Here is a 20,783-nt window from a genome sequence, read left to right as displayed (position 1 = left end):
TCAAGTGGTAGAGTGCTAGCCTTGAGCTGAAGAGCTGAGGGACAGCGCCCAGGCCCACAGTTCAGGGCCCACGACAAGACCAATAAAAAACAACAAAAAAAAAAACAAAAATAGGAAATGAACATTGCTACAGTTCATATCTGTATGTTGTCATTTTCCACATATATACATTTATTTATTTCATATTTTATCATATATTATTATTGTTATGTATGGTTTACTATTGCAGGGCCAGTCTCGAAGTTAATTGGCTTCTCTAGTGTGCTGTTGGGCACACTACTGTTTCTGGGATTGTTTTGTTTGTTTTTTGTTCATCACAGGGCTTGAATTCAGGGCCTGGACACTGTCCCTGAGCTTCTTTTGCTCAAAGGTAGCACTCTACCACTTGAGCCACAGTGCCACTTCTGGCTTTTTCTGTGTATGTGGTACTGAGAAATCAAACCTAGGGCTTCATGCATGCTAGGCAAGTACTCTACCACTAAGCCACATTCCTAGGCCCTGCTCTACCATTTTGAGCCACAGTACCACTTCTGGTTTTCTCATGGTTAATTGAAGATAAAAGTCTCACAGACAGGGCTGGGAAGGTGGCTCAGTGGTAGAGTGCTTACCTCGCATCCATGAGGCCCTGGGTTTGATTCCTCAGCACCACATAAGCAGAAAAAGCCATAAGTGGTGCTATGGCTCAAGTGGTAGTGCACTCGCCTTGAGTTGAAGAGCTGAGGAACAGCGCTCAAGCCCAGAGTTCAAGCCCCAGGACCAACAACAACAACAAAAAAAAGTCTCACAGATTTTGTTACCCAGGCTGGCTTTGAACTGCAATCCTCAAATCTTAGCTTCCTGAGTAGTTAGAATTACAGAGGTGAGCCAACTGTGCCTGGCCCACTATTGACTTAAACATATATATGTAACTTTTTAAAAGGAAAAAAAAAAACTAGTGTTAATATGTAATATGCTAACATTGGTGGGTAAAGGGAGAAAATATTTCCTTAGTAAGTGGTTATCTAGAGGAGATGGGAGAATGAAACTGAAAAGAATGAGGATAAGATTATTTTGGTACATTTTGATTGTTGAACCATGTAACTCATATAAGGAAGTCTGAGGCAAGGACACTTACTATTAAAGCCAGAGTTATTTTCCTATTGATTTCTCATAGCTTAAGGGTAAGAAATCTTAGCTTTCATTCTTATGTTGGAGGTCTCCTGAAAACTCTGGCTTCTAAAGCAAAGTGGATCCATGTGACAGGAAGTTGCATCAAGAACACTTACTGACCAGGCCTTTGGTAATTCTAGCCAGATGACAGCAGACCCAGAGTGCATACAACTAACTCTTCACCTCACAGCAGGGCTATTCTAAATCTCTGATTTAAACCCCAGACACACTGACTTACAATTAGTATGTAACACCCAATTAAAAAAATGACTCGTCTAAAACACAACCCTAGGGAAGAGGAAGAGCTGCTAAATTGCTTAAAACGTCAGCTTGGAAAAAATCATATTTCTAATTACCTCATTTTTTTTTCTCCCATAAAAATCAAATTTAGAGGCTGGGAAGGTGGCTCAGTGGTAGAGTGCTTGCCTTGCATGCATGAGGGCCTGAGATTGATTTCTCAGCACCACATAAGCAGAAAAAGCTTATGGCTCAAGTGGTAGAGCACTAGCCTTGAGCTGAAGAGCTGAGGGACAGCGCCCAGGCCCAGAGTTCAGGCCCCACAGCCAACAACAACAACAAAAAAATCAAATTTATATTTCAGCAAGTTTAGCTGGATGAGAGTTTGGGGGAGGCATGCATCAATCCAATATGCAAATGAAGACTCCTCACCCATATAGTCAACGTATTTTTAATGGTTATAATAGTAAGTTTCTTTCGTTCCTTCCTTGCTCAAGGCTGGTACCCTACCACTTGAGCTTTAGCTCCATTTCTGGCTTTTTGATGGTAATTGGAGGTAAAAATCTCTCATGAAATATCCTGCTTGAGCTGGCTTTGAACAGTGATTTTCATATCATGAGCCACTGGTGCCCAGTAAGGTAGAACTCTTTTTCTTTTTTTTCTTTTTCTTTTGTCAGTCATGGTGCTTGAATTCAGGGCATGGGTGCTGTCCCTGAGGTTTTCACTCAAGGCTAGCACCCTACCACTTTGAGTCACAGCACCATTTTTTGGGTAGTTTTCGGGTAGTTAACTAGAGATAAGAGTCTCACACTCTTTCTTTCCCAGGCTGGCTTTGAACTGTGATCCTCAGATCTCCTAAGTAGCTAGGATTACAGGTGTGAGCCACCAGCACCTGGGTAGGCAGAAGTCTTGACCTAAGAAAGATCAAACTTTTGTATCACTCACTAAAAGAACAAAGTTGTGCCGGGTGCTGGTGGCTCAGGCCTATAATCCTAGCTATTCAGGAGGCTGAGATCTGAGGATCACAGTTCAAAGCCAGCCCAGGCAAGAAAGTCTGTGAAACTCATATCTCCAATAAACAACCAGAAAACCGGAAGTGGCGCTGTAGCTCAAGTGGTAGAGTGCTCGCCTTGAACTGAAGAGCTGAGGGAAAGCGCTCAGACCCAGAGTTCAAGCCCCACTACCAAAAAAAAAAAAAGATGAATGAAACTATTGTGGAGCTGGGCAAGGAATTTTTTTTTCTCCTAGTGAAGGTAAGACCATATCTATAAGAAGGTAAACTGAAACTCACCCAGAAATTCCATTCCCTACCCTGCTAGTAAAGGAGCACAGAAGTTATGATTCACCAGAAAATGTAATAGTGTAATTCTGAAACTGGTATCCTCTGAACCAATCTTTTCCAATTTGCTCAGTTTATTCTCTTAAATTTGAATTTGGCCACTATTTTTGTTTATTTATTTTTGTCAGTCATGGGGGCTTGAACTCAGTCTCTGGGCATTCTTCCTGAGCTCTTTTGATCAAAGCTAGTGTTCTACCACTTGGAGCCACAGCGCCACTTCTGGTTTTTGAGTCGTTAATTGGAGTCTCATGGGAACTTTTCTGCCCGGGCTGGCTTTGAACTAAGATCTACAGATCTCAGCTTCCTGAGTAGCTAGCTATAGGTGGCTCTTGTGAGCCACCAGAGCCCAGCTGGCCACTCTTTAAATAATGAGCTTTAAAGACTAATATAACAGCTTGGTTTCAGTAGCATAGAGTATAAAAAAAAAAATTTAGTTGGGCTACAGTGGCTCAAATCTATAATCTTACCCATTCGGGAGCCTGTGATTTGAGAACTGAGGTTAGAAGATAGTCTAAGCAGACAGCCTGAGCAAACAGATCTATAGAATCTTATCTCCAATTAATCAGCAAAATCCAAGACTGGATATATGGCCTCAAGTAGCAGAGTGCTAGCAATGAGCAAAGCAGCTAAGCTTGAGCATGAGGCCCTGAGTTCAACTTCCAGTACAAGCACACATATACACAAATTAATAATATTCATGATATAATTTTTTCTAGTGATGAGAATAAACTTTTTGTGTAACTCATATAGAAAACATATAGGTTTATTTTCAACCTGAAGAAGTCATTTAATCCATATTCTTTTCCCCAAGGATTTAAAAAATTATATAAAGAAATTAGCACAGAATCAGACAGGTAGAGACATTAAATACTTCCTGTTTGTTTTTTTTTCTGGCTACTCAGAATATGAAAGCAAGTTAAGATGGGATGGGAGTATCCAAATATTTTTGTCCAGGGAATAAAATTTCTTTTAAAAAAATTGTAACATCAAGCCTAGTAGTATTGAAATGTAATCCCAGCACTCCATAGGCTGAGGCAGGAGGATCTCCAGCTCAAAACTATTCTGGAATACTCTATTTTCTTAAATGTCAAGACCTGCTACAATAAGATATTAGAGCCGGGCGCTGGTGGCTCACGGCTGTAATCCTAGCTACTCAGGAGGCTGAGATCTGAGGATCGCGGTTCAAAGCCAGCCCGGGCAAGAGAGACCTTGAGACTCCTATCTCCAATAAACCACCAGAAAACCGGAAGTGGCGCTGTAGCTCAAGTGGTAGAGCGCTCGCCTTGAGCTGAAGAGCTGAGGGACAGCGCCCAAGCCCACAGTTCAAGCCCCATGACCGACCAAAAAAAAAAAAAAGATATTAGAACACCATATTATCATCAAGTGCTTGGAATATGACCATTATAGGCAATAGATTTGGATTTATTTAAACAGTTGCTCTGATCAAATCTACATGATTCACAGCTCATCAAAATTTCTCCCATACCTAACTAAGGTTAATATGCCTCAGAGCTGCCCATTATGGACAAATCTAATACAGTTGCATATAGATGTGCCATTCCAGAAACAGTGAAGCTTACAACAAAAATTCTCCTTTACCTAGAGTGATGATAATTCGATTTCATTTCTAAAGTATAGCAGAGGTTTTTCAAAGGTTGAAATACATGTCTTCCCCATCCAGGTCTCCTTGCTTACACAGGACATAGCAGAGTGGTAAGAGCATTTATTGTAAATTGGCACATCAGCTCTCACAGATGCTGAACAAGAAATCATTAGGGCTTGCTCCATATGAGGTATTCCATTAAGCTGAAACTTTTGGTTTCTTTCTGGTAGCAAACCACTCATCACTTTTATCTGCTGCCATTGCCTGTAGAAACACAAAAGAGGTATGCATTTGTTCCAAGTCTGAGGAACAAAGGATACAATATGCTTTGCAACTCACTTCACTGTCCACAGTGAAAAAAAATAACATCATTTCAGTGTGGAGCACCTTGTTCAACATGACAGGAGATGCTATGAGTACTGAGTCATTGCTTGGTGACAGTAAAGACTTTGCAAAGTATGCAGCTGGGAAGTGTGGGTGGCTGCTGCTAAGAGAGCAGGAACCATGTGTGCCAGGCTGTGGGTCTTTGGTAGAACAAGAATCTTTTTGTATATGTGTGTGCCAGTCCTGGGTCTTGAACTCAGGGCTTGGGTGCTATCCTTGAGCTTTCTTGCTCAAGGCTAGTGCTCTACCACTTGAGACACAGCTCCACTTCTGACTTTTTAGTGGTTAACTGGAGATAAGATTCTCACAGACTTTCCTTCCTGGGCTGGCTTTGAACTGCAACCTTCAGATCTCAGCCTCCTGAGTAGCTGGGATTACAGGTGTGAGCCACCAGTGTGACAGCTAAGAAACTCTTTAAAAAACATGTACAGGGGCTGGGAAGATGGCTCAGTGGTAGAGCGCGTGCCTTGCATGCCTGAGGCCCTGGGTTCGATTCCTCAGCACCACATAAGCAAAAAGAAAAAAGCCGGAAGTGGCGCTGTGGCTCAAGTGGTAGAGCGCTAGCTTTGAGCTGAAGAGCTGAGGGACAGTGCCCAGGCCCAGAGTTCAGGCCCCACGACTGGACCCAAAAACAAAAACAAACAAACAAAAAAAACATGTACAAGTGAAACTCTCATACACTTAAGGTATTTGCCTGTATTCTTATGAAACATGCTCAAACAACCCCTAGAGGATAACTAAATAGTATCTGTAATTTAATGCTTTCTCATTCTTAACTTTTTTGTAGAGCTGAGATAGAACCTGGACCTTACACTTGCTAGGCCAACAATGTTCCACTGAGCTACCCTGAACTACTGCTTTTGTCTCAGTACTTATCGTATGCAACAGCCAAACTAGCACAAATTCCTTTTATGTCATCAGAATTTCACAGATAGGTTTGTTCTTGTCTTTGACCTGAGCAACAACTTTATGTGACACTTTAAAATTTCCTTATTAGGTCAAGAACTTTCAAAAACTTTCTTTTAGGTGTAAAACAAGCACTATACAGCTTCTCTTTAGCATATTCAAATCACCAGTACAACTACTTTCATGTTTGGGGACTAGTATTAAGTTAGAATAAGGGTTACTTGAAATCAAGCACTGACATACCAGGACAATTAATCTAATAAGATGCCATAAACTGACTAATGGGGAAGAAGCATAGAGTATGTGTACCTTGGACAAAAAAAAAAAAAAATGACTCATGTTCCAGGTGGGGCAGAGGAGGAAAGCAGGAGATCTCATCATGCTGCTCAGAACTTAAAATGCATATGAATAATTTCCAGAATTTCAATTTAAGTATCTTGGGATGGAGTGACTGTAGATAACTGAACCACAGAAAGAGAAACTGCAGTTAGGGACTATTACAGTGTAATTACTTTCGAGAGCTGTTTGGCACTTTCATATAGAGTAAAAGCAATTCTAGTGGGTATTTACCCAAGAGACATAAAACATGTACTACAAGAAGATTTAAACAAAAATATTCAGAGCAGGGGCTAGGAAGGTGGCTCAGTGGTAGAGCGCTTGCCTTGCATGCCTGAGGCCCTGGGTTCGATTCCTCAGCACCACATAAGCAAAAAGCCGGAAGTGGCGCTGTGGCTCAAGTGGTAGAGTGCTGGCCTTGAGCTGAAGCGCTGAGGGACAGCGCCCAGGCCCAGAGTTCAGGCCCCATGACCGGACCCCCCCCCCAAAAAAAAAAGAAAAGAAAAATACTCAGAGCAGTCTTCCTTAGAATAGATAAACATCTGGAAACAACCCAAATGGTCATCATCACAACAATAAGCAAGTTTTTAATCCCATAAAAAGGAGTAACACTCAGCAAGGAAAAAATAAATACAATCTATACAATTACATGGAGGATTCTCAAAAATGTTTTTGTTCGGGGCTGGGAAGGTGGCTCAGTGGTAGAGCGCTTGCCTTGCATGCCTGAGGCCCTGGGTTCGATTCCTCAGCACCACATAAGAAAAAAGAAAAAAAAAAGCCAGAAGTGGTGCTGTGGCTCAAGCGGTAGAGCGCTAGCCCTGGGCTGAAGAGCTGAGGGACAGCGCCCAGGCCCAGAGTTCAGGCCCCACGACCAGACCCCAAAAAAAAAAAAAAAAGAAAAAAGTTTTTGTTCGGGGAAACAAGCCAGGCACAAAAAATACTTAATGAATGAGTCCATTTGTGTGAAATCCAAAAACAAAACTGACCTATGGTGCCAGAATAGCAGCTGCTTCTGGGAGAAGGTGTCATAAAGACTCAAGGAGGGACTTCTAACACTACAGGAGAGGTACTCGAAGGAGAGGCTTGTCAGTGACATGAAAGTGTGAAGGAAAGAGTCAAGCAAATTTGCCAACTGATAAAGCTTCCGATGATAAAGCTTCAAAGGGCTCTATTTTCTGTTTCCTACATTGATTAACTGAGCCTCTGTTATGCCCACAATTTTCTAGGCTTTATAAACCACACATGCCACCCCTATTTGGCCAATAATGACAGAAGTAGGGAAAGGAGACTCACATCATCCAGTAATTTGCTCCCTTCTGGATCCATCTTAGAAAGTTCTCGAAAACCTTCATCACCAACAAAGCAAATTTCATGTCCATCCTTTATCAATAAAGAGAAAAGTAATTTGGCAAAAACCATCTCTGAAGAAAGCCCTGAACAGCCTGTTCCCTTGTTAAGTAATACTCACAGGGTCAGCCAGAATGACTACTTGTACAGTTGCCTTGCCTGGGGTGTCCAGACTCACCAAAGGAGTCAGGATCTTCTGCTTCTCCCTTTTCATCAAGTCCTCTAAATCTGGCAACTTGAGGAAAGCAAGAAGACAAGGTGAGCAAGGGCCATGGATGAGTTTTATGGCATAGTCCTCATTAGCCTAAGACTATCTGGTCAGAAAGAACCAAGTTACCACTTGTTTGATTTATTATCTCAATGTTCTCGAAACAATCGTTAAACCTGATACCAAAGGCACAATCAGAATGAACCTAAGGAATGAAGGGCAAGGTTCTCAGCTAGGTTGAGCCAACAAGTGAGAGAGCCTTCGCATTTGATCAGGTTAACTAACAGTACCTCTTTCTGAGGACAAGAAAAGGCAATTCTTCCAAAGGCTGCTGCGTGATCCACTGCACCCTTGATGCCCTGAAGCTCCAGCTTACACTGAAAAGAAAAAAGAGAGTGGGCTTGGGCCTTCAGACAAGTAGTTTATGCATGTAATAAAAAAGAAAAACCAACAAAATACCAAAACCTCTCAAAGTCTGGTACTGGTGGACCATGCCTATAATCCTAGCTGCTCAGGAGGTTGAGATCTAAGGATCTTGGTTTGAGCCAACTAGCAAAGTACATGAGACTCTTATCTCTAATTATCCACTCAAAAGCCAGAAGTAAAGCTGTGGCTCAAGTAGTAGAACATTATTAGCCTTGAGCAAAAAAGTTTAGGGACAATGCCTGGTCCTGCGTTCAAACCCCAAGACTGGCACAAAACCAAAACCAAAACCAAAAAAAAAAAAAAAAACCCAAGCCAGAGACTAGTGGCTCATGCCTATAACCTAGCTACTCAGGAGGCTGAGATCTAAGGATGGAATTCAAAACCAGGCCAAGTAGAAATGTCCAAAAGACTATCTTCAATTGACCAGGGGGAAAAAAAAGCTGGGTTGGAGATGTGGCTCAACTGGTAGAGTACCATTAAGAATAAAAAAAACCCAGAGTGGGCTAGGAAGGTGGCTCAGTGGTAGAGCGCTTGCCTTATATGCATGAGGCCCTGGGTTCGATTCCTCAGCACCACATAAGCAAAAAGAAAAAAGCCGGAAGTGGTGCTGTAGCTCAAGTGGTAGAGCGCTAGCTTTGAGCTGAAGAGCTGAGGGACAGCGTCCAAGCCCAGAGTTCAGGCCCTACGACCGGACCCAAAAACAAAACAAAAAAAACCCCAGAGTATGAGGCCCTGAGTTCAAACTTAAGACCTAGCACAAAAAAAATCTAAAATAAGACTAGAGCAGGGTACCAGTGGCTTACACATGTAATATTAGCTACTCAGGAGGCCGAGATCTAAGGATCATGGTTTGAAGCCAGCCCAGGCAGGAATGTCCATGAGAGTTCCGTCTCCAATTAACCACTAGAAAACCAGAAGTGGTACTGAGATGCAAAGACCTTGATTGAAAAAGCTCAAGGACAGTACCCAGGCCCTGAGTTCGAGCCCCATAACTGACAAAAAACAAAAACACTAAAGGAATACAGTAACAATTAAGTCTCTCTCTTACTCTCATCACAGAGGCAACCATTATTTCTGTGTATCTTGCTAGACACAGTGCATGCATTTCTTTCACACAAATTCAGATATCAGCACCATTACACATAATTCCATCCCTGTTCTTCTCCACTTAATGCTACCACACAAGTAAAGACTTGCTTCAGTATTTTTGATAGCTGAAGAGTAATCCATCCTGTGAGTAAATAAAAAATTGAAATATTCCTCTAATCTAGACAGAGGTTTTTATCTTTTGCTATTATAATCAATAACTGATTAACTTATACAATAGCTAAACTTGATACCTAAGCCACTATCAAAATGAACCTAAGTATAAACTAATGCATAAGAATGATGAGTATAATCTACAACCTTGCAAAGAATAGAATTTCTGGAAAAAGTACAAGGACTAATTCAGGTTCAAATGCTAGTTATTAAAAAATATGTATGGAAATAGATGATGTATAAATCTTGTGTGTATCTCTTCTAACTAAGCAATTCCACTTTCTAGAGTTTTATGCTTGCTAGGTACATGTGGTCTACCATTTGCCCTCCCTTCTCTGCCCCTTCCTTTCTTTCCCTCCCTTCTCTTTCAGTGCTGAAGATTAAGCCCAGGTTCTCAAGCTTGCTAGCATTTAGCCATACCCTAGCCCATTCCCCTTCTAAAAGATTATATACCCATATAGAAACAAAGGTAGTTTCTAAGACTCTACCTTAGAGATTAATGTTATTACAATGTTTTATTTTCTTCTTTTTGTTTATTTGCTTAAATACTGAATCACTGTAAGGAAGCTTTGGGAACAACCTTCATGTTAACTTTATCCATAAGCTAAAATGAAAATGAGAGATGTTATTTTTATTCAAGATTACCCACCTGATTATCAGCATAGCCTAGCAAAGCCCTTTTCTTCTCCTCATCTTGTTCATAAATTTTCATTCCCAGTAGATTAGACCAATAGTTCAAGGACTTCTGAAGGTCAGACACTGCTAGAGTTACTTTTAATACTGGGTCTATAGAATAATAAAACAGCAGAAATTTGTTAGTTCAGTGGAATAAGTTTTCAAAAGGCCAAAAACAGTTTAAAACAACTACAAGAACTTAGTTTATAGGGCTAGGATATAACTTGGTGCTGGATTGTACGCCCAGAATACACAATGTCTTGGGTTTGATTTCCAGAATACATTCAGCTGGGTACAGGTGGCTCACATGTGTAAACCTAGCTCCTCAGGAGCCTGACTCTGAAGATCACAGCTCAAGGCTTTCCTGGGCAGGAAAATCCATAAGATTTTATCTCCAATTACTACCAAAAAGCTAGAAATGGAGCTGTGGCTCAAGTGGTAGAGCACTAGCTTTGGGCATAAAAGTTCAGGGACATTGCCCAGGCCCTGAGTGCAAGCTCCAGGACCAGCACAAAAACAAACAAAATAGCCAGGTGCTGGTGGCTCATACCTTTAATCCTAGCTATTCAGGAAGCTGAGATCTGGATCATGGTTCAAAGCCAATTCAGGCAGGAAAAGTTCATTGGACTCTTATTTCCAATTAACTGCCAGAAAAACAGAAATGGATCTGTGGCTCAAAGTGGTAGAATGCTAGGCTTGAGCAAAAGAGCTCAGGGACAGCACAGAAGCTCTGAGTGCAAGCCCCATGACAGACAAAAAAAAAAAAGAAAAAAAGAATACATTCAATAAATGGCAGTAAGACAATCACTTGGTGAAAAAAAGGCACATATGTGAATTAAATTAAAAAATGTATTCTTGATGGGTTAAAGGATTAAATTTTAAAATGAAATGAGAAAATACTAAATACAGGTAATCACATGATGATTTATACAAGTTTGTGTTGAAGAAAGATTTTTTTTCTTTATTTTTTTGGTGCTAGTACTGAGGCTTGAACTTAGGGCTAGGTGTTGTCTCTTAGCTTTTTCTGCTCAAAGCTAGTGCTCTACAACTTGAACCATACTTCCACTTCTGGCTTTTTGGTGATTAATTGGAGATAAGTCTCACAAACCTCTCTGCCTGGGTTTAGGCTTCAAACCATGATCCTCAGATCTCAATCTTTTGAGTAGCTAGGATTACAGGTGTAAACCACTGGCACTTAGTAGATTTTTCTTTAAATCTGACTTCAAAGCTTAAAAAACCATCAAGAACAAAACCCTGTTGGGTTAATTATACAAAATAGAAAACTCATGAATAGTCCAAAAAAAGAATTCCAGAGCTGGGCATTTAGAGCACTTGCCTAGCCATGTGCAAGGACCTGGCTTTCATTTCCAGCACTGCAAAAAATAATAAATAAAATTACGATGAAAAGTAAAGAGTAAACAAAGTAGGGGGAAAGTTTCATAACATATAGGACAAACAATATGTAAATCATGTTAAGTTCTCATAGGAAAAAGATGAAAATCCCAGAAAATTGGTAAAAGACACAAAGTGTTAATCCACACACACACAAAAAAGAAAGAGGCTGAGAAGGTGGCTCAGTGGTAGAGTGCTTGCCTTGCATGCATGAGGCCCTGGGTTCGATTCCTCAGCACTACATAAGCAGAAAAAGCCGGAAGTGGCGCTGTGGCTCAAGTGGTAGACTGCTAGCCTTGAGCTGAAGAGCTGTGGGACAGTGCCCAGGCCCAGAGTTCAGGCCCCAAGACCAACAAAATAAATAAATTAATTAATTAAATAAATAAAACAGCAAATATAAAAAAAAGAGAGAGAAACTGGAATGGTCCATGAACATAGGAATAACTATTCAGTCTGACAAATAATTTTATTGGACACAAAATTATCTTTTCATTATCAGTATTTTTTTCTCAACAAATAGTTTTAAAAGTTATGTTCACTGTTTTATTTTGTGTAGGGAAATTAATCATGTATACTGGTAGGGTGTAAACTAGTTTACTTCTGGGCAAGGATGTGATAGAATGTATCAGTAGCTTTAAAGATGGACATTGTCGAAAGAATGTATCAAAAGCTTTAAAAAATGTACATTTCTGAAATAGCAAGTCCATTTTTAGCAATTCAAAAAAATAAATGTGAATGTGTGGAGAGTTTTCAGCAGGAAGACATTCCCACAGTGTTGCCCAGAACAATGAAACACTAGGAACAACATAAACATCCAACAATACAGAATTGTTTAATTTCCCACAGCAATGGGATTCCTGTAATGGCTTAGAGAGAGAGATAGATCATTACATAGTCTGATAAAAGATTAAAAAGATATACTCTGAAAATTTCACAGTAGTTATTTCTGAGCATGTGGGTAGTATTTGTGTGTGTGTGTTTGTGCAAGAAAATATTATTTATAAAAAGAAAAACTGTTACACCCTAACATTTAGCACTAGTACTGGGATAGAGTTCAGTCATAAGCATACTTGGCATGCTTGAGGCCAAGGGTTCAATAGCCAGCTCAAAAAAAAAAAAAAAAATCCTCAAAAAATAGAATACCTGGCTAGGCCAGGTATAGTAGCTCAAGCTTATTTTTTTTTTTTTTGGTCGGTCATGGGGCTTGAACTCTGGGCTTAGGCGCTGTCCCTGCGCTCTTCAGCTCAAGGCGAGCGCTCTGCCACTTCCGGTTTTCTAGTGGTTTATTGGAGATCAGAGTCTCAAGGACTTTCCGGCCCGGGCTGGCTTTGAACCGCGATTCTCAGATCTCAGCTTCCTGAGTAGCTAGGATTATAGGTGTGAGCCACTGGCACCCGGCTGTGGCTCAAGCTTATAATTCTAGCTACTTGGGAGGTGTAAATCTGCAGAATTAAAGTTCAAGGGCAGAAAAAGAAAAAAAGCCTCACAACAACAACAACAAAAGAAAAAAAAAGAAAAGAAAAAAAAAAAGAAGGAAAAAAATCTTCATGGAATTCCATCTCAACCAATGGCTGGGCACAACTGTACATTTGTACCTATCATTCCAGCTATGAGGGGAAATACAAATGGAGGTCTATAGTCCAGGTTGAAAATGGGAAAATGAGACCCTCTTCCAAACATAACCAGTGCAAAAAGGGCTGGAGATGTGGCTGCTCAAGTGGGAAAGGGCCTGCCTAACAAGTACAAAGCTCTGAGTTCAAACCCTAGTGCTACAAATAAATAAAATTAACAGGAGGAAGCATGGATTTTGCCTACCATCCCATCCCCTGGGGAATGTCTTACATTTCTGGCTTAGAGAGAAGAGGAACTTCTAAATATCGCAGAGGATCGCTGGGTGCCAGTGGCTCACGCCTGTAATCCTAGCTACTCAGGAGGCTGAGATCTGAGGATCTTGGTTCAAAGCCAGCCCGGGCAGGAAAGTCGGTGAGACTTTTATCTTCAATAAACCACCAGAAAACTGGAAGTGGTGCTGTAGCTCAAGTGGTAGAGTGCTCACCTTGAGCTGAAGAGCTGAAGGGACAGCACTCAGGCCCAGAGTTCAAGCCCCACAATGGACCAAAAAAAAAAAAAGAAAGAAAGAAAAATCCCAGTGGACTCTAATCTCTAGGCTCTAATCTCTTTGATTTGCAAGCTTATGACCTAACATTAGGGAAAACATTTTATATTGTAAAGTGAACATATTGTAAAGTAGGGCAATGCCATAACAAGACCATGGAGTTCTCTTCAGTGTCTCCTCCTGCAGGTTCAATTTTCGTTTTCTCCACTGATTTCAAAATCAGTAAATTTCAGTTGACACAGAACCTTCAGGAGTGTGGGGACACAAATGAGAACAGGCTAAAAGTACACAGGAGGGAGTGATTGACAAATGCCAGAGAGACCACAGAACTTGCTGTATTAGATACAGGAACTTAGTCCATTCCAGAGGACAAAAACATTTTGAAGCTCTCCATTAGTCAAGTCCAGGCTGAGTATACCTCATCTGAAATTCAGGGGACCAAAGGTATCTTAGACTTTGGAAAATCTATACCGAACTCTCCATTGGCTATCCATTATCCAAAAATTCCAAAATCTGAAACTTTTTGGCAAGTGATACAGTACTGAAGGCATGCTATTTTAGGTTTGGGAGCATTTGGAATTTTTGGAATAGGGATACTTGCTTTATACTGAAGTATCAAAATTGTCCAGTGGAGTTGGTTTGAATCAAGTAAGGTTTAAAATCAGTATATAAAATAATTGCCTATCAACAACAATAACCATAAAAATCCCTGGAGTCACTAGTGAAGCATAGAAATATTCTCTCTCAGCAAGTCTAACCTCCCACATTAGAATGGATTTTTTGTGATTTTTTTTTTCTTGCTGAGTACCAGATGAAAATCAAGTAGCATTAAACACTGTTAGCAGACTCAGCATTTGAGACCTGAAGCAGAACAATGGAGGGAAGAATTTGACTTTTATGGTTCTCATCTCAGGTCTTACAGGCATACACTCCAGTGAAATAGCAGTGAGAGTTGCCCTTCCTCTTTACCGGCATTTTACTTCTTTTCTTCATTCATTCATTCATTCATGCATTTTATTACAGAGGCTGCTGGATTACCCATGATAAGATCATCTCCTCAGTGAATAAAAACATACCTTTCCAGGTTTCCCTCCTGCTCTGGGAAGCAGTCATTGTGATGCACTGACTTTGCTAGCATCCGCCAGCATTGGGGACCAGCACTGGAGTTTAGGAAACTGATCCCAGCTCAATGGATATGGCTAGCTGGTCAGGGATAAACCTAGTTCTCTTGTCAATGATCAGCTTGGAAAGTCAGATAGAAGAATTCATAAAAAATTTTCTCTGTTCTTTTAAAAGAGCAGTAAATGCTGTTAGCTCACACATATAATCCTAGCTACTCAGAGGCTGAGATCTAAGGATCACAGTTCTAGCTAGCCCAGATAGGAAAGTCTGTGAGACTCTCATGTCCAATTAAATACCAAAAAAGCTGGAAGTGGAGCTGTGGCTCAAGTGGTAGAGCACTAGCCTTGAGCAAAAAAGCTTAGGGACAGTGTCTAAGCCCTGAATTTAAGCCCCAGGACCAGCATGCATGCATGCATGCACACCAATGTGCAGGTCCACTCATACACGTGCATAAACAAGCAAGTAAGAAATAAGTTCTCTGTCTCATACCTTAAGAGAATTTGGGAGGATGTAGCCCCAACTTTTACTCCTAGCCATCCTACATTCATGACAGGACCAGGTCTAAAAGAAATATACTAAGAACAGAGAAAACCAAGAGAGAAAAATTGGGTTCTTGATACCATGGCTGAGCTGCTGAATCAATGGACCCTGAATCTTTCCTATCTGTAAATACCTATTGGGATAGTTAAAAATCTGGTTCTAGATTGAGTTAGCTTTTCTGTTATTTAGAGCTGAAAGAATCCTAAACAGACACATTATCTCTAGGGCACAACCAGTCTACATTCCCTATAGTTACACATTAACATACATTAATATGAGAGTAAAATTTCTCAGACAACAGGTAAAAGCAATAGTTTGTGAAGGACATGCCCTGTCAATATAGAAAAGTCTATAATAAACAACTCTAGTTCTTCTCTCCTTCTATCAAAGATGCCTTTATATAAGTTTTTACCAGTCCTGGTATAATTACCTGACTGAGGAAGACTTTGATTCTGCAAATAGAACTTATATCCTCCTGGGGCCTTAGTTTCAAAAACTCCTTCTTCAACTTCACTGAGGGGCCACTCCAGTTTCCTGGCATTGCTGACAGCCTGGCTAGAAGCAATTGTGATTCCCTGTAACAGACAATAAAACACCCACATAATCACAAGAGATCTTTTACACAAAAATCCCACTACCTTCAGGCTAAATCACTTAAGATTTAATTGACATTCAATCTCTCTTAATTTTTCAAGCAGGTTTTGGAAGGTTCATCTCACAAAGATAAAGACCTTTAGGGATGATAGGACAGAAGTTCAAATATCAGTGAAGTTCAATCCATTTGACACCAAAATTAATGTCTACAAATTTTCAATATGTAGCAAGTTTTCATCTTACCTTGATCTGCTAGCTGTCAGCTACTATTTAAAGTGATGTTTTTAGTTTTGCTCTGTGTGTGTGTATTGCTAGGGATGAAACGCAGAGCTGTGTGTGCTAGCCAACAGATACATCCCCAGCCCAATCTTTATATTTAAAAAAATTTAAGCCAGTTGGGAAGCACTCTAAATTTAATCAAAATACCTAATAATAAATAATGAATAAGGCAGCTTCATTTCGAACCTGGATTATTACAACCCCTTCTATTCCAGTCCTGCCAATCTCTAACCCACTCTGCAGCCACAGTAAATGTCAAAATGCAACCTACAGCCTGTTCTCAAGACAGCTGTCAATCTTGTTTAGCCTCTGCTCAAAATCCTTGATAGCTCTTTATTTTACTTGGATTGTTTATAATGGCCATTTTTTTAGACAAGTGCTAGGTAGACCAGGTTGGCCTCCAACTCAAGATCTTCTAGCCAGTGCGGGAATTATAGGCATATGTCAACACACTTAGCTCCCTGCCACTTCTGACGCATCTCTATGCTTCTCTATTCTAGCCACACTGGCTTCAAGGCACATTCTCTCTCCTCCAACACACACATGGCTACTTTCCTTACTTGCTTTGAATTTTTGCTCTAGTGTCATCTCTTTCACTGACACCCTATTCCAAATTACAATAAGCCATCTGCCAAACAAAAATTTGCTGGGAGAGTGATATTTACCATGAAGTCATTGCCAAGCTTGTAGTTGCCAATGCCATAATTGTATGTTAGTTCTGCAACAAAATGATCGTCCTCAGGCCCAAATCCTACCATTGTTTTACTCCACTTCCCATCATAAGGCCTAGATAAAGGAAAATATATGAATGCAGTAATCACAGGAAAAAATCTGCTTCAGGCTTTTCTCAGAGAACTACGGACAGAGGTGGGCAGCTACTGCTGGTCTATAGATTCTCATAGGATGAGATGACCTCAGATGGTACACTCAAAATAGTGTTCATGGGCCCAACTATAAGCCTTACCTCATCTATTTCATATCTGTTTATTTGAGGGAAAGATTTGTTTACCTTTTCTTTAAAGCAGGGAAAGGAATCCTAAAGGCAATTTTCCAATCTGACTTTATTTCTTCATATATCAATTGGTAAAAATACAAATCTCAACAGGCTTTGGAATTTTCTACTTGTTATGAATCCTAAGCCTTGAAAATTATTATTTTTTATTTATTTATTTTGTTGGTTGTGGGGCTTGAACTCTGGGCCTAGACGCTGTCCCTCAGCTCTTCAGCTCAGGGTGCCAGTGGCTCACGCGTATAATCCTAGCTACTCAGGAGGCTGAGATCTGAGGATCGAGGTTCAAAGCCAGCCGGGACAGGAAAGACTGTGAGACTCCTATCTCCAATAAACCACCAGAAAACCGGAAGTGGTGCTGTGGCTCAAGCGGTAGAGTGCTCGCCTTGAGCTGAAGAGCTGAGGGACAGCGTCCAGGCCCAGAGTTCAAGCCCCATGAACAACCAAAAAAGTAAATAAATAAAATAAATAAATAAATATATATATATATATATATATAAATACACACACACATATTTGTTCTTTGCTTATTTTTTTCCTAGAGCTCCTAAAATCTTTGCTAATAGGGTTATCTTTTGTAGTTCATAGTGATCCCTTCCCAGAGTTTATAAAGAACTGACAGAGGCCCTCTGATAGCCTTAGGATGGGGGGGTGGTTACCAGAAAGGCCAAGTGGCTAGAAGACTAGAACATCTAGCCCCAAACACCTTTGGGAAAGGAAAGTGCTGAAGATTAAGCTCTATTAATTTATGTAAAAGCTACTAAACATTGAGATTTCATGAACCTCTGAGCTGTCAAACACATGGAGGTACTAGGAAGGTGGCATACTCAGGAATAGTATGAAAGCTCTGTGGCTTCTCTCTCTCCATGCATCTGTTCTCTTTTGCCCTTCCTGACTTGTATCTGTCACAGTAAGCCAGGAAGTGTAAATAGTGTTTCCCCAAGTTCTGTGAGCTGTTCTAGCAAATAACATAAGGAAGGAGCTGTAAGAACCCCAGATTTATAGCCATTCAGTCAGAAATACAAGAGGTCTAGATTTGTGATTGGCATCTGTAATGAGGACACTCTTATGGGACTAAGCTCCTAACTCATGGGATCTGACAAGTAGATAAAGAATTGAATAAAATCCATCACCTGGTTGGTATTCAAAGGTGGAAAGTTGCTTAGTGCCTCCTTAATTTACCCCCACTGCCTTATACTCATTCTGACAAACTTCCTTCTGTTCTGGGGTATTTTTTCAGAGCCTAAAAGAGATTTTTAAGATACAAGGTATCATACCCATTACAAGTAGCTTTGCAGCCTTCTTCAAATTCTTCATGCCGAAGAACCTGAGAAGGAAATCAGTACAATTTACAAAGTTTTACTGTATTGCAAATACCACATTTAGTACAAACCAAAGGTCAAAAATATACATAGTCTTTTATAACCTTTATTAAATTTTATTTTTTTTATTATTTTTTTTTTTTGTCGGTCGTGGGGCTTGAACTCTGGGCCTGGGCCCTGTCCCTCAGTTCTTCAGCTCAAGGCGAGCGCTCTACCACTTGAGCTACAGCGCCACTTCCGGTTTTCTGGTGGTTTATTGGAGATAGGAGTCTCATGGTCTCTCCTGCTGGGGCTGGCTTTGAACCGCGATCCTCAGATTTCAGCCTCCTGAGTAGCTAGGATTACAGGTGTGAGCCACCAGCGCCCGGCTTTTATTAAAAATTTTTTTAAAAGGGAGCCGGGCGCAGGTGGCTCACGCCTGTAATCCTAACTACTCGGGAGGCTGAGATCTGAGATTATGGTTCAAAGCCAACCCAGGCATGAAAGTACGTGAGACTCTTATCTCCAATATATATATATATTTTTTTTTTTTTGGGGGGGGGGTGGTCCGGTCATGGGGCCTGAACTCTGGGCTTGGGCGCTGTCCCTTAGCTCTTAAGCTCAAGGCTTGCACTCCTACCACTTGAGCCACAGCACCACTTCCAGCTTTTTTCTTTTTGCTTATGTGGTGCTGAGGAATCCAATCCAGGGCCTCATGCATGCAAGGCAAGCGCTCTACCACTGAGCCACCTTCCCAGCCCTCTTATCTCCAATAAACCACCAGAAAACCAGAAGTGGTGCTGTGGCTCAAGTGGTAGAGCACTTGCCTTGAGCTGAAGAGCTGAGGGACAGTGCCCAGGCCCAGCAAATAAAATAAAACCAACAAATAAAATAAAAGGAAATGTATACCTTTCTCAGATGTAGTAGGGCCTGAGTGCACCTGTAATCCTAAATATTCAGAAAGCTGAGATATGAGGATCATAGTTTGAAGCCAGCCAGGGGAAAGAAAACCAGTGAATCTCTTATGTCCAACTATCAAAAAACCCAGAAGTGAAGCTGTGGCTCAAGTAGTAGAGCAGCAGACACAGGCTCTGGGAACAAGCACCAGAACCAACATAATAAATAATACATACATACATACATTAACACAAAACAGCTTGACAACAACCGGCTACCAAACAAACGGTGACATCTAAGCAGTGCTGTAGTGAAAAAAGTGTCATCCTCAGCACTGGAGAAGTATGATTTGCAGTTCTGGCTGATATGTGGTAGTGTGTATCCCTGAGTAATGTCTGAGTCTCAGTTTCCTAATATGACAGTGAACATTAATAACCTGCTCCTCATTTCCATTCTTATATGATCCTAGACCATAAGCTCTTAGGACACGTAATTTGCATCTTTGTGGCCAGAGAACAAAATAGGAACCTGAATCATAGCAGATTATTTACTTACAATGACTGCTGAACCCATGTGACTCCCTTTGAACTCCACATCTCCTGCATGGTCTCTCTATATTATCTCTCCAATAAACGGAACTCCTACTGGAAAGCCTTCCTCATTGATGTGGAGTTCCCCAATAACTTCCATTAAATGACCCCTGAAAAACCACAGGGTTGGAGACTGGCCTCGCAGTACTGGGGAGAATGGATTTCAACCATCTACTCAGATCTGGACTGTAGTAAGCAAAGAACGAGATTTTGCGTACACCCTTTGATAAATGCACTTTCTCTCGTTGTTTGTTTTGAGGTTTTCTGTTTGTTTCTGTTCCAGTACTGGGGTTTGAACTCAGGGTCGCAAGCTCAAACTCTAGCATAACCTTTTCCACTCAAAGCTGGTGCTCTACCTCTTGAGCCACACTGAGCCACACCTTCACTTCTGGCTTTTTGTTAGTTGGCGATAAGGCTCTTGGATTTGCCCAGGCTGGATTCGAACCTCGATCCTAAGATCTCAGCCTCCTGATTTACAGGCGTGAGGGATCAGCGATCAGCAATAGGTGCACTTTAAATAGGCTGATTATCTTAACGGAAAAGCTACGAACCTCGGGAGACTAGGTTATTAAGCAGAGAGCCTTACATAAGTTTTTGCATGTCTTTCTCAATAGATTGTAAGCTCCCCATGGGCAGAAGCGGGACAAAAATTTGCAAAAGAACTTAAAGAACGAGTGCACATCGCTGGCACGGGCGGACTCGCTCAGAGACTACTCAATCCGTAACCAGGGGCCCACACGTCTCCTGAAGCTAAAAACACTGCGGTGCCACAGCAGAGTTCTCGGCCTACGTCCGACACCCCACGGCTGAGGTTCACGACACACCCGTTTCGTCCCCGCTCCGCCAGGTGCAGCTCAGCACCCTTTCCCAGACTTGCGCGCCAGCCCTTGTCGGCCCAGGTCTGCACCTTCATCCCCAGGACATCCCGAAAGAAACGCGCCGTCTGGGAACGGTTTCCCACTTTGAATACGAAGTGCAGAGCTCGGTGAGCAGCCATGACTCCCACCGCCGAAGCGACCAAGCTCGTACAACGCCGCCCCGCCCACAGGTGGCGCGACTGGCCGGTGACGTCA

The 20,783-nt window shown here is 41.3% G+C and overlaps 1 protein-coding gene across 1 annotated transcript; it reads right to left on the bottom strand.

The window, feature by feature from the left end:
- Positions 1-4,126: 4,126 nt before the first annotated feature.
- On the bottom strand, positions 4,127-20,753 carry Glod4 (glyoxalase domain containing 4). The gene is made up of 9 exons (XM_070027423.1): positions 20,618-20,753; positions 18,200-18,249; positions 16,579-16,699; positions 15,471-15,615; positions 9,845-9,981; positions 7,800-7,886; positions 7,423-7,536; positions 7,248-7,334; positions 4,127-4,592 (listed from the first exon to the last, which is right to left on the bottom strand). The coding sequence occupies exons 1-9, from the start codon at positions 20,705-20,707 to the stop codon at positions 4,527-4,529; spliced, it is 897 nt and encodes a 298-aa protein (XP_069883524.1). The 5' UTR covers positions 20,708-20,753; the 3' UTR covers positions 4,127-4,526.
- Between the last annotated feature and the right edge of the window lie 30 nt (positions 20,754-20,783).

Source organism: Dipodomys merriami, unplaced genomic scaffold (assembly GCF_024711535.1).
Source record: "Dipodomys merriami isolate MVZ:Mamm:240054 unplaced genomic scaffold, mDipMer1.0.p SCAF_19, whole genome shotgun sequence".
NCBI classification, from domain to species: Eukaryota; Metazoa; Chordata; class Mammalia; order Rodentia; family Heteromyidae; genus Dipodomys; species Dipodomys merriami.
The sequence above is the reverse complement of the archived record's forward strand: the minus strand, read 5'-3'. Positions and strand labels throughout refer to the sequence as shown.

Bases quoted from the DNA above. Each gene is read 5' to 3' on its own strand.
- Glod4 (XM_070027423.1), bottom strand. From the start codon at position 20,707: ATGGCTGCTCACCGAGCTCTGCACTTCGTATTCAAAGTGGGAAACCGT. The intron at 15,616-16,578 runs GTAAATATCACT...TGTCTGTTACAG, and splicing joins AGCTTGGCAATGACTTCATG to GGAATCACAATTGCTTCTAG. The intron at 7,537-7,799 runs GTACTGTTAGTT...GCTTTCCTCAAG, and splicing joins TTTCTTGTCCTCAGAAAGAG to TTGCCAGATTTAGAGGACTT.